The 12,820-nt window shown below is 43.8% G+C and overlaps 1 protein-coding gene across 1 annotated transcript in view; it reads right to left on the minus strand.

Moving 5' to 3' along the window:
- The window catches only part of KDM5B (lysine demethylase 5B), a 99,806-nt gene extending 91,805 nt beyond the window's left edge, over positions 1-8,001 (minus strand). Inside the window, exon 1 of the mRNA XM_082244501.1 lies at positions 7,864-8,001. Within this exon, the coding sequence (XP_082100627.1) occupies positions 7,864-7,998 (135 nt within the window). The 5' untranslated portion in view covers positions 7,999-8,001. The remainder of the gene's footprint in view (positions 1-7,863) is intronic.
- Positions 8,002-12,820: the final 4,819 nt, after the last annotated feature.

Below are 12,820 nucleotides of genomic sequence, written 5' to 3' on the forward strand. Positions count from 1 at the left end.
TTACCTAGGCAAGCTGGCCAGCCACAAACAGGATATGTTATAGTCCTGGGTCCCCTCTCGGTGCTCCCTACGTTTGGTATCCCTGTCACTTATGGTTTGGGAGCAGCGCCATGTCAAGCTGACCAAGATTTCCTATAGACGCCAATGTTAAAAACCGGGAGTAGTGTCATGCCAAGCTGAACAAGCTGTGTCCTTACTCGCGAGTGTACTTAAAGTGAGTGTACTTAAAGGTATGCCTGTATGGTACAAGCCTGCAAACATTTCTCACAAATAGATTACTGGAAGGGGCATCACATCCAACAGCCTTCTGGCAAAAGCAGTCTGTCTTCTATCAGAGAGGATCGTTGCATTTTATTAACAATATTTTGGAAATCCCAACATTAAAATTAGATGGACCATAGTTAGCATTCCCAAGCACAAGAATTTATTAAAGCAACCATTCCCTTTGCTATTGTTCTCAGAAACCACTGCCAACTTTTCAACCTATAAGCAACTCACCCATGCATAATCAGCAAACAAACACTGTTTAGATCTGTCCCCCAGAGGCCAAGTTACACCCCAACTGGGAACAGCCATCTTATCTGTCACACACCAGAGAAAATGAAGGCAGACTGCCACCGGTCTTTGCCTTTACTGTAACAATCATGTCACTGCTCCTATATACCATCAGGTAATGTGGCAGAGCGAAGAACACGTTGAATTTTCATATCAATAACAGCGATGTTTAATCTGCATGTTTTTGGAAAAATCTGAGTGCGTTTGAAAACAGTCTGGGTACAAAGGAAAAAAGAAAGAGACCGCACCCTTTAAGGAAGCCATAAGACAAATCATGTCAGGGGCTCAGTCTAACTACCCATACCTTCAGCTAGGCGAGTGCCTAATGTGGGTACCACTCATTAAAAAAGGTAGGATACCATAACCATCTCTTTTCCTAAACGAGATTCATCCTTTTATTTCTGCAACATGTTTGCCTTCACTAGATCACCCTTCTGTGATTTACATTTTAGTGCAGACAACGCCAGGAGATCTACATAGACATTTTCAACAACCTTGCATTGTTCCAGCTTACTCATCGCAATAGTGACCAATAATTCTGAGCAGAGTAAAGCTGGTCATGGACATATAGATTTAACAGATTTCTCCATCTACACTTAACAGCGCTGATGAAATAATCTCCCACTGCAGCTATTGTATTTTGACAACTGACTGTCAGCTGTCAATATACTCGAATAGTGCCTGCATCTTAGGGCTTGTACATACTTGCTTGGGTCTATTAGGAGCGATCTGCATTCATAATGTTCTTCAGAGAGCATCTGAACGGCGGTGAGGAGTGCATTGCAAGCAGCTGGAGAGAGGCCCTATTCACTTGAATTGGCAGAACTAGGTAGGTGCTATGCCCAACAAAAGAGACAAATTGAGTATAATCCCTACCACAGTCCCAAAGCAAAGAATCATAGATGCAGCATGTGTACACTTGGGGGTAAAAATGCAGCTCAACCTTGGGATTTTACCACCCTACAAACTCTAATGTGAATGAGCCTTTATGCTGGTGCTGTTCAGCCAACAATTGTCCCCCCACCTCTTTCTTTTGCTCAATCTAGGGATGTTGGATGGAAGGTGGTTGACCGGGCCAGCCACAAAGCAAATCTCAGTCAGTTTGTCAAAAACCAGACAAAATTTGTTCTATTTTAAGCCCTTTTTCACATCTGTGCCAACACTCACACGTCGGTAGCCGCACAACAAACAACAAATTAAAAATGATAAAAAATAAAATAGTGATATATGAATGAATAAGTAAAATAAATACAGAAATAACAAAAATCATCATAAATAATAAAATGAATAATATGTAATAATACATAAATAATAATTAACCTCTAACCTTAAAAAAAATGATAAATTAATAAAAAAATAATAATAAACACCCAGCTGCAAAAAAATAAATTACTATTACTAAATAATATACTATAATAATGTACTTTGTATAAGACCGCATTCACACTGGCACGACTTGGACCGCAACTTGTCAGCCTGACACGTCGCGGTCCTCACGCTCCCATTGTGTAGTACAGGAGCTGTTCTAATAGGAGCGACACAAGTCGCTCCAACTTAGAAAAAGGGTCCTGTACTACTTCGGGGGCGACCTGGAGGCGACTTGCATTGACTTCCATTATGTGAAGTCCGTGCAAGTCGCACTGCACGCAACTTCACAGGTCGCCCCCTAAGTAGGAGCGACCTAATGTGAACGGTGGCTTAAGGTATTTAGCCATTTTTATTATTTTTAGGGTAAGAAGTTTAAATTAGGGGTTATTTATGAATACTTAGTACTTGTTTATTAAATGCATTACTTATTTAGGATTATTTTTATTTTACATTTATTAATGTATTATTATTAGTAGTAGAAGTATTATTATTAACACCCTAACAAAAACAAAAAATATATAACCCTAACTCCTAATCCTAACCTAACCTTAACTTAAACCCCTTACCCTAACAAAAAAATAAATAAATAAATAATAAGAAAAAAAGGAATAATAGCTAATGGAAGAGTTAAAAAAAAAGGTGACAAATGCCTAGCAACAAATGATGCAACAGAGGATAATTTTCTCTATTGGTTAATTAAAAAACACCAAAGCACAAAAACACTATTTAAAAACGCGCAAGCTAAGCATAAAAACCACTCAAAGACGCTACACTCAGGTGTGAATGCAGCCAATACCAGGAGCACTGCATATGCCCTTCTAATAACACTGCACTATCTGAGGTTACCCATAGCAACAGCTACCAAGATGATTATAAGCATTTATAAAGGTAAGTGAGAACTAAGACATTTTTTACTTTTAGATCAGACAATACGTGCATTTTATATACATTTCCCCCCCAATATTTGCCTCAATAAGTTTAGCAATGTTATGTCCTAGATGCGGTTTTATTTAAAACTTGATTGAGGTTTTAATGTACTTATGTACTCTGCCCCCATAACCCCCTTTTAAAATGAACTATTGAGTCAAAATTTAAAGTGGGAGTTTAGTCAAAATTTTAGGCTAAACCTACTCCCTCCCCCATACCAAGTCTAGTCTATCTAACCCTGTAGAGAAGAGGTGTATGCGTAGCTATTGTGAAGCTGCTCCAGTCTGGTCACATGATCTCTCAAGCGGCAGCGTGCGAATAGAGATCACCAACAATGGCTGCATAGCTTGCGTAATGTCGTCACCCATAGGCTTACTATGGGGCATCTGTTGTCAGCCACCCCTCCTCTACAATGAAACCGCCTCTGACAGCCGATCGCGGGACTGGACCGAAGGAGCTTTAGAATAGGTAGACATCGTTTCTTTACAGGGTAGATAGGATAGGATTAGAACAGGGGTTTGGGTAGGCTTAGCCTTAAGCTAGAGATACACACTATCCAACTTTTGTGGTTAGAATTCCTTCAGATTTACATTTTCTATGTAGTGCAAGGGCCTGCCAGATTGCATACACATTGAAAGGGTTTAGGTTTGACCTCATATTATATGGTTATGGTAAGTCTAAAGGAAAAAGTCTTCAGATAATCTTATAGTGTGTATGGCCCATTAGTTATTTTGAACACACTTCCCCTGTGAGTTTTGAGCTCGTAAACGCTAGTGTGCATGGAACCTTACTTGAGGTAGCCAAAAGCAGAATAAAGCCCCGTACACACGTACCGATCGTCGGCGAACGATCGGCCGTCTTTTGTCCCCGGGCTGTCGGTGTCTGTTGAAAAGTGCAAAGACAGCACAAGAATTTTGTCCGCCGACTGCAGAAGTGATGTCATGTAATGGTTAACTTTCCCTGTGTTTTTTCTTTTCTGAGCATGCCCAGTCTTGCAAATCTGCGGTCTGTCGGCCGAATTCTGTACTGACTGGCGAACAATCGGCCGCTCTGGTGTCGGCATACAAAAATTTTAATGCTTGCATGACAGATTCTTGTCGGCAGAATGTGCGCTGACGGCTGTCGGAGGCATCATACTAACAAGCGTACAATCGGCAAATCGTTCGTCGGCCGACGCTTGTCGGCCGACGATCGGTACGTGTGTACGGGCCTTTATTCTGTAAGACGTCACTTGTTTGGGCTTCTAAATGCTGAGGTATTAGTCATGTGATCCCATCTAAAGGCTCGTACACATCTTGAGGAAAATCGGACGAACTATCCTCAGATTTTTCTCTCATGCTAAGCAGTCATAACTGCTTTTATTTGACAGTGCATAATGTTCATGAGATCATGCGTGGTCTTTCGTATCCGATTTTTCGCGGACGTACTGCATACACATTAAATGAAAATTGGTCGTCTGGGGACAGACGATAAAAATGTTGGTGTTTGTCCCTCCGTTTATTTTAGTTGAAAATGTCAGCATCGGCTGCTGAAAGTTGTGTACACACTAGCCGAAAATCGTACAATTTTACCTCGGACAGGAATTTTCGGCAGATTTTCTACTAGTGTGTTCCTAAACTTAAAGCGGAGTTCCGGCCACGGGGGTGAAATTTAGCTAAAAATACCCCCAGGACAGTCAGGGCTAGTACATTCCATAACGGATAGCCTCTGAACTGTCCCAGGTCGCACTTACCTTTTAGAAGAAATACTTACCTTGAAAATTTCTTCTCCAGCGCTGCCATCTCGGATGTGGGCAGCTGAAGCCAGCGCATCCTCTTCTGCGTCCTCTTCTCCCAGAATGCGCCTGCACTGGCCCCGCTCGTCACTTCCGTTGCGGGCGCGTCATCCCTTCACGCATGCCCAGAAGCTGTTTAGCAGGGAATGAGGTGCCGCACCGGGAGTGACGAGCGGGGCCGGTGCAGGCGCATTGATTCCTGGGAGCGATGACGTTTGGCTCCCAGGAGTCAATGCAAAGAGGAAGTGACGGCGCGGGCCGCGGCCGCAGAGGGAGGAAGTGGAAGAAAGGGGAGTATATTTTTCTTCAATAACAAGTAAACAAAAAAAAACCAAAAGATTGTAACTATCCATTTCTTTTTCAGGTGACCAAGAGCAAGCGGGTGGCCCAAAATCAATTATGTCGATTTTGTGTCCGGAACTCCGCTTTAAGGGAGAAACACTGTAGTTAAGTAGAAGCCAGTAATTGGTCACCACCCGTCACCGTCTGCCCTTAGGAGACATCTGTCATTCTCAACAGGACTTTTACCATTATTGCAGGGCATAGGGACAATCACAATGAGAAGGGGGGGGGGGGGGAGGGGTGTTAATTTGAATAGAAGTTCACCTTAACGTTTAATCAGTAAGTAGATATTTTTGATTAACATTTTACATAAGAAAACTGTAATAAATACTCTCCTACAGAACAGGCAAAAGAAAATGCAAACAAGGCTCACAATGGGCCTCAGAGGTTTTTGAAATTTCAAGTACAATTATACTCCAGCTAGTAATAATGGAAACCATCCTAAAAAAAAATAAATAAAAAAAGTGTACCCAATTTTAAAATGTATTTTGTGATTATGTTTCCCACTGCCCTATATAATAGAATTTTAAAAAAAATCTCATTCCTAGCTCATCTAATTGGAAACATAAAAGCAGTCTGACTCAAAGACACCACACTGTGGGATAGACAAATAATTAAGGCACAGTATACAGCCAAAATAATATCACTCCAATGTCACATGTAAGATAACTACTGTAGTGCCCAATGCAGACAACTTTTATTGATAGGTGGAGTAGCCATATTGGCTGCTCTCAGCATGTGTATATGTGACAGTGTGTAAAATGGTGGACAGTATTAAATGAGAAAGATGGAGGAGACTCCCAGATGGGAAACCTGGATGTGCTGGAAAACAATCATCTATTCGGTCATACAATATAGGATGTGACATGCCAGGGCCACCACCACCACCCCCAAAACACACACACAAAAAAAGGGACAAGGTTAAAGAGACTAACAGCCCAAGCTGGCTACAATAACAACATGGAGCAGCTCTACTCCAATGCTGAGGAGGCATTTCAACCCCTAACACACAAAGTCAACCATAAAATCCTCCTAACTACACAATAGTTTCCTCCCTCCCCCCTATTATTTTGGCAATTAAACTTATACTGTACACAGCATTAGAAGAACCCCATGGGAAAGCCTAATGCACTTGGAAACAAAAGACAAGCATACAACTGGTGTACACACAACAAAAACAAAATTAAACAAAATACAATTTTGTTTCTCTTTATGTTTAAATACATAACATTCTCAACCACAACTGCCATCTGTTTATATTTTTTGTAACAGTTTGTAAAAAACAAATGTACTAAGTTTCAACCTGAAAGTCAGTTGTAGACAGAAAAAGAAAAGAAAACAAAATCTGAAAAAAAAAAAAAAAGTGTTAAAAAGAAAAAAAATAGAGAAAAAGAAAAATAATTATGGTAGCCACCAATCAAAAGCAGCCTGTAATATGACATTCACTTGACAGATAAAAGGACACAAGCCGATTAAAGTCTTTTACAACTGTCATATTTTTCTATTTTTTTAACAGTTTGTGGAAAACAAATTTACTAAGTTTCAACCTGAAAGTCAGCTGTAGACAGTAAAAGAAAAGAAAAGAAAAAAAAAAAAGTTAAAAAGAAAAAAAAAAATCTAAAAAAAAAAAAAGTTAAAAAGAAAAAAAATAGAGAGAAAGAAAAAGCAAAATAATTATGGTAGCCACCAATCAAAAGCAGCCTGTAATATGACATTCACTTGACAGATAAAAGGACACAAGCCGATTACTAGGCTTGCAGGAGTTTTAAAGATGGCTGACCCGGGTGTGATTTTGGTCTGTGCTTGGATAATAAGCTCGGCGATTGAAAAAGAAAAAAAAAAAAAGACAGTCGTCCTTTAGCAAAATTCTAAAGAAAAAGGCCAAACTGTCCAGTGTATTGTTTTAAAAGAATAACATTAATGAAACAGAAAAATGTATGTAGTGACAGCCAAAAGAAAAGATCACAAGATGTGCCACCTCCATGTACACACACTGCCATTACTTCATAGACTTTGGATTATTTCATAGGCTTTGGATCACCTATGACAACACTGGAAGGGGATTTTCCTATGGATTGAGTTAATACTTCTTTGGATTGTTTTTGTGATAAATCTAAAAGTCTAATGCTAATAAGTAGTAGGATAACACAGATCTGTAGATGACAGCCCAAGATCCTCCTTGTATGTCAGTACCTGGATAAGGAGCACAGATCCCTATGATCTCCTATGTAGAAATGGCCTCCTGCCCCATCCATGTACAATCAGTAAAGTTTGGCTTCCAATGGCACTTAGTGGGGCCAGTGTACATGTGATTGGGTGGTGTAGCCAGTGCTGCATTGTGTCATAGCCACCATGATTCCAGCACCACCATCCATCCATCCATCCATCCATACTGCAATCCTTTGGAGCCATGGCAGTCTTTGTTGTGTCCACAGGTTGTGATCGTGCAGCGTGGTGTCATGGTGTCATGTTATGATGTGTTCTAGTGCCCCCCTTCCCTGCACACACAAAGGATTGGGGGCTCGGGCGCCATATTGAAGACTTTCTGGAGGCCCCCTGGGCTCCTTCTAACCCCCCCACCCCCAAAAATAACAAGTGTGACAGGCGATCGCCTAGAAAGGAGAGATGGGAGTGACAATATAAGGGAAAGTTCCGGGAGGTAACCGATCATCCTGTGACTGGATGAGGGGGCACCCCAAAAATGTCATCTGCCACAGATCCGCCCTGGAGGGAGGGAGGCAGTTGGTTTATAGAGCTAACACCCCCCTCCTCCCTTACCTTTCCTCCCCCCTCCCCCTACCGTCCATTCCCGGTGCCCCCCCATTGATCACAACACGGGGTGCCCCCCCGGTACGCACGCGGCGCTGTCCCCTCCCCCCCTTTCTCCTCATACTCACCGGCGGCGGTCGCACTTTGCAGATCCCGGTGCGTTCCGCTATGGGCCGAATCTTATTAATAAAGGCGAACGGGTCGGAGAATTCCTCGCGGCTGGGCTCGAACACCGGGCACTCCGGCGGGGGGACGAACTCCATGTCGCCGTTTTCGTCGCACCGAGCCGGCTCTACACACCGGGTGAGCTGCCAGTCAGGGAGGCGGAGCGACACAAATCCAACCGACAGAGAACGAGCGAGGCCGCACTCAGCACAGCGATGGCTGAGGTGTCCCTCCGCCGAGTAGGGGTGGCTGAGAACAAGTAGTCCCAGTGTGTGCTCCGAGCACGTCAGCCACCAGGAGGAGGAGGGGGGGGGCTGTGTCAGGGATTGGGGGGCACACAATGCTAGGACCTCTTTATTTCACTCCGCTTCCCATCATGGACACAACTTATATGAATGGTGGACGTGTGACATGTGCGATCACCGTGACAAGTGACATGTGTGTACTCAGAGCTCGGAGGATTTTATTACAAGTAATCAGCATCCACTAGCCGATTTCACCATCCTCCGAGCAGCGATTGGCCCAGTGACAGATCCCATCCCATCCTAGACCAACTGGCTTCCAACGGTGGGATCCACTCCTTATGTTTACATGGGCGGAAGGATTTGTATACAGCTGACTGCCACACCATCGCCGGCACTTCTTTTTTTAAAGAGCCTCATTCTGTCCCCGGATTGGCGGAGGGAGGGAGGTGACGTCAGGGGAGAAGAGGGGCGTGTAGTACGTTCTGTATCTGGGAGTTCATTGTCTACAATGAGCGTGGAACCCAGTCACGTGACCCTGGGGCTAAGTGGAGACGGAGGGGAGCGGGCGTGTCTCATGAAGCCAGGAGAGAGATTCCTCCTCCTTCTATTATGTGATCGTGGCTTGTATGGATCACTCGTGTGATATGGAAAGGGCAGCTACCAATCAGATGGCCTGGGATTATGTTGTGATGAAGCCCAGGATCAAAACTAACTGGGAAGTGTGGTGAACATCCCAAGCTGACCATACACCATACAATCTAATTGTACAATCGCCTTAAACTACTTAGCTCCAGTGGGGTTTTACCCCCCTTCCTGACCAGGCCATTTTCTCTTTTTTACCTTTTGAATGCAGACAGTGATTTTAGCCTTTCCTTGATTAGTGCTTCACCTATGTCCAATATTTGAATGATCTCTTACTATATTCAAGATCTTGTGTTGGCTGCTTTTCATTTTTTGGTAGATATAGTCTGAACCAAGTGCAGCATATTATATATATATATATATATATATATATATATATATATATTGGACCCACCTTCTTATTCAAAGAGTTTTCTTTATTTTCATGACCATGAAAATTGTAGAGTCACACTTCAAGAGGTAAGCCCCGTACACACGTACTGATCGTCGGCCGAACAATCGGCCGTCTTTTGTCCAGGGCTGTCGTGTCTGTTGAAAACTGCAAAAGACTGCACACGAATTTTGTCGGCCAACAACAGCCGACTGCAGAAGTGATGTCATGTGATGGTTAACTTTCCTTGTCTTTTTTCTTTTCTGAGCATGCCCAGTCTTGCTAATCTGCTGTCTGTCGGCCGAATTCTGTACTGACTGGCGAACAATCGGCCGTTCTGGTGACGGCCAACAAATATTTTAAAGTCTGCACAACAGATTCTGTTCGGCCGAAAATGCGCTGTCGGCTGTCGGAAGCATCATACTAACAAGTCTACAATCAGCCGGCGGCCGAATATTTACAGCTGACAATCGGTACGTGTGTACGGGGCTGTAGTCACCTGAAATGGTCTTCCAACAGTCTTGAAGGAGTTCCCAGAGATGCTTAGCACTTGTTGGCCCTTTTGCCTTCACTCTGCGGTCCAGCTCACCCCAAACCATCTCGATTGGGTTCAGGTCCGGTGACTGTGGAGGCCAGGTCATCTGGCGCAGCACCCAATCACTCCCCTTCTTGGTCAAATAGCCCTTACACAGCCTGGAGGTGTGTTTGGGGTCATTGTCCTGTTGAAAAATAAATGATGGTCCAACTAAACGCAAACCGGATGGAATAGCATGCCGCTGCAAGATGCTGTGGTAGCCATGCTGATTCAGTAGGCCTTCAATTTTGAATAAATCCCCAACAGTGTCACCAGCAAAGCACCCCCACACCATCACACCTCCTCCTCCATGCTTCACGGTGGGAACCAGGCATGTATAGTCCATCCGTTCACCTTTTCTGTGTTGCACAAAGACACGGTGGTTGGAACCAAAGATCTCAAATTTGGACTCATCAGACCAAAGCACAGATTTCCACTGGTCTAATGTCCATTCCTTGTGTTCTTTAGCCCAAACAAGTCTCTTCTGCTTGTTGCCTTTCTTTAGCAGTGGTTTTCTAGCAGATATTCTACCATGAAGGCCTGATTCACACAGTCTCCTCTTAACAGTTGTTCTAGAGATGTGTCTGCTGCTAGAACTCCGTGTGCCATTGACCTGGTCTCTAATCTGAGCTGCTGTTAACCTGCGAGTTCTGAGGCTGGTGACTCGGATGAACTTATCCTCCGCAGCAGAGGTGACTCTTGGTTTTCCTTTCCTGGGGCGGTCCGCATGTGAGCCAGTTTCTTTGTAGCGCTTGATGGTTTTTGTGACTGCACTTGGGGACACTTTCAAAGTTTTCCCAATTTTTCAGACTGACTGACCTTCATTTCTTAAAGTAATGATGGCCACTTGTTTTCCTGTACTTAGCTGCTTTTTTCTTGCCATAATACAAATTCTAACAGTCTATTCAGTAGGACTATCAGCTGTGTATCCACCTGACTTCTGCACAACACAACTGATGGTCCCAACCCCATTTATAAGGCAAGAAATCACACTTATTAAACCTGACAGGGCACACCTGTGAAGTGAAAACCAATTCAGGTGACTACCTCTTGAAGTGTGACTCTACAATTTTCATAGTCATGAAAATAAAGAAAACTCTTTGAATGAGACGGTGGGTCCAAACTTTTGGTCTGTACTGTACATTATATATATAATTTTTCTCTTTCGTTCATTGAGGACACAGCTCCTAATCTTCTTAACCATTGGGTTATACTGCCCCCTACAGGAGTAGGACACTATGCAGGAAAAAGCTTGACTACACTTATGGGCAGCCCCAGGGGATGTACTCCCTCTCTCTGCTATAGGTGCTCAGTTTTTGTACCTGTTAAAATCAGGCACCTGCTCCCCCCCCCCTGCTCCTCATAAGTGCCAATTGTGCAAGAGGAGTAGGGGACGAGTCCTTAAAGCAGAACTTCCCCTTTTGGGTGAAGTTCCACTTTAATGACCAGGCTAATTTTTGCGATACCGCACTGCATTACTTTAATGGACACCTGCGCGGTCATGCGATGCTGTACCTAAATAAAATTGATGTCCTTATTCCCAGAAATAGAGCTTTCTTTTGGTGGTAGTTGATCACCTGTGCAATTTTTTGCATTATAAACAAAAAAAAAACGATAATTCTGAAAAAAAAAAAAAAAACAATATTTTTTACTTTCTGATATATAACATTCACAATAAAAAAAAATGTAAAAATCAATTTTTTTTTTCATCATTTTAGGTCAATTTGTATTCTGCTACATATCTTTGGTAAAAAAAAAAAAAATCTCAAGTGTATATTGATTGGTTTGCACAAAAGTTATCGCGTCTACATAAATCTTTCCCTTAGTTTGTAATTTTTATTTATTTTTTTATAAACGCAACACTTTTGTTTTTGCCCCCATTTTTCATGAGATGAACTCAAAGATCTAAAACTTTTTCTATGTACACAAAAGGCCTATTTCTCTCAAATATTGTTCACAAATCTGTCCAAATCTGTGTTAGTGAGCACTTCTCCTTTCCCGAGATAATCTATCCACCTCACAGGTGTGGCATATAAAGATGCTGATTAGACAGCATGAATATTGCACAGGTGTGCCTTAGGCTGCCCACAATAAAAGGCCACTCTAAAATGTGCAGTTTTATCACCCAGCACAATGCCACAGATGTCGCACATTTTGAGGGAGGGTGCAATTGACATGCTGACTGCAGGAATGTTCACCAGAGCTGTTGCCTGTGAATTGAATGTTCATTTCTCTACCATAAGCCGTCTCCAAATGCGTTTCAGAGAATTTGGCAGTACATCCAACCGGCCTCACAACCGCAGGCAGATCACGTCTAACCACACCAGCCCAGGGCCTCCACATCCAGCTTCTTCACCTCCAAGCTCCTTCATCTCTGCGCTAGGTCGGCTGCGACCTAGCCCCACCGGATGGGGGCTGACCTGCGAGTTAAACGCCTCACAGTGTTCCTTCTGGCTGACAGACACCCCCTCCCCATTTCGATGGAGAGGGTTCTGTCTGGAGCAGTTACCGCCTAGTTCCTGGTATGGTAAGTAACTGACCCCCCCCTCTCCCCCTTTAGGGTTTTGGGGTGGATGTGGGCCCCTGAGTTCCCCACCTTCCCATTAGGCACCCCCTTGTCATTTTGGTGGACCCTGTGGGCCATCTCCCCCCCCCCCCATCTGCCCCCCTCTCCTTTACTGATGCTGGTCCACCACCTAGGGTGCTGTGCAATAGGGGTGGAGTCTGTACCTGGTGGGGATTCCTGCCAGGGCCCCATTTCCTGCCTATGCCATTTTCTGAGGCCTAGGGATCTGTCCTGGGAGCCTCATGGTGCCGCGCAGGGCCACCATTTTCTTGTAGCCTGTTTCCTTAATGCACGGTGGCCATGTGTGTGTAGTCCGGCGGCCATTTTTTGGGGGTTTGCCATTGAAAATAGCGGCGGCCATGACAGTGGAGCCCTCTAGGCGGCGATTTTGGCGATGGAAGCCCCTCCTCATTCACTGGTGCTGACACCTGGATCTTTTCATTTCCTGTTAGCCGTTCGTGCAGTGCAGATTCTCCTGGTAGCTGCAAGGCCTGGTTTCTGCGAGGTGGTGAATCTGGTGGGG

This window comes from Pelophylax lessonae (assembly GCF_965119305.1).
Source record: "Pelophylax lessonae genome assembly, chromosome: 2".
Classification (NCBI taxonomy): domain Eukaryota; kingdom Metazoa; phylum Chordata; class Amphibia; order Anura; family Ranidae; genus Pelophylax; species Pelophylax lessonae.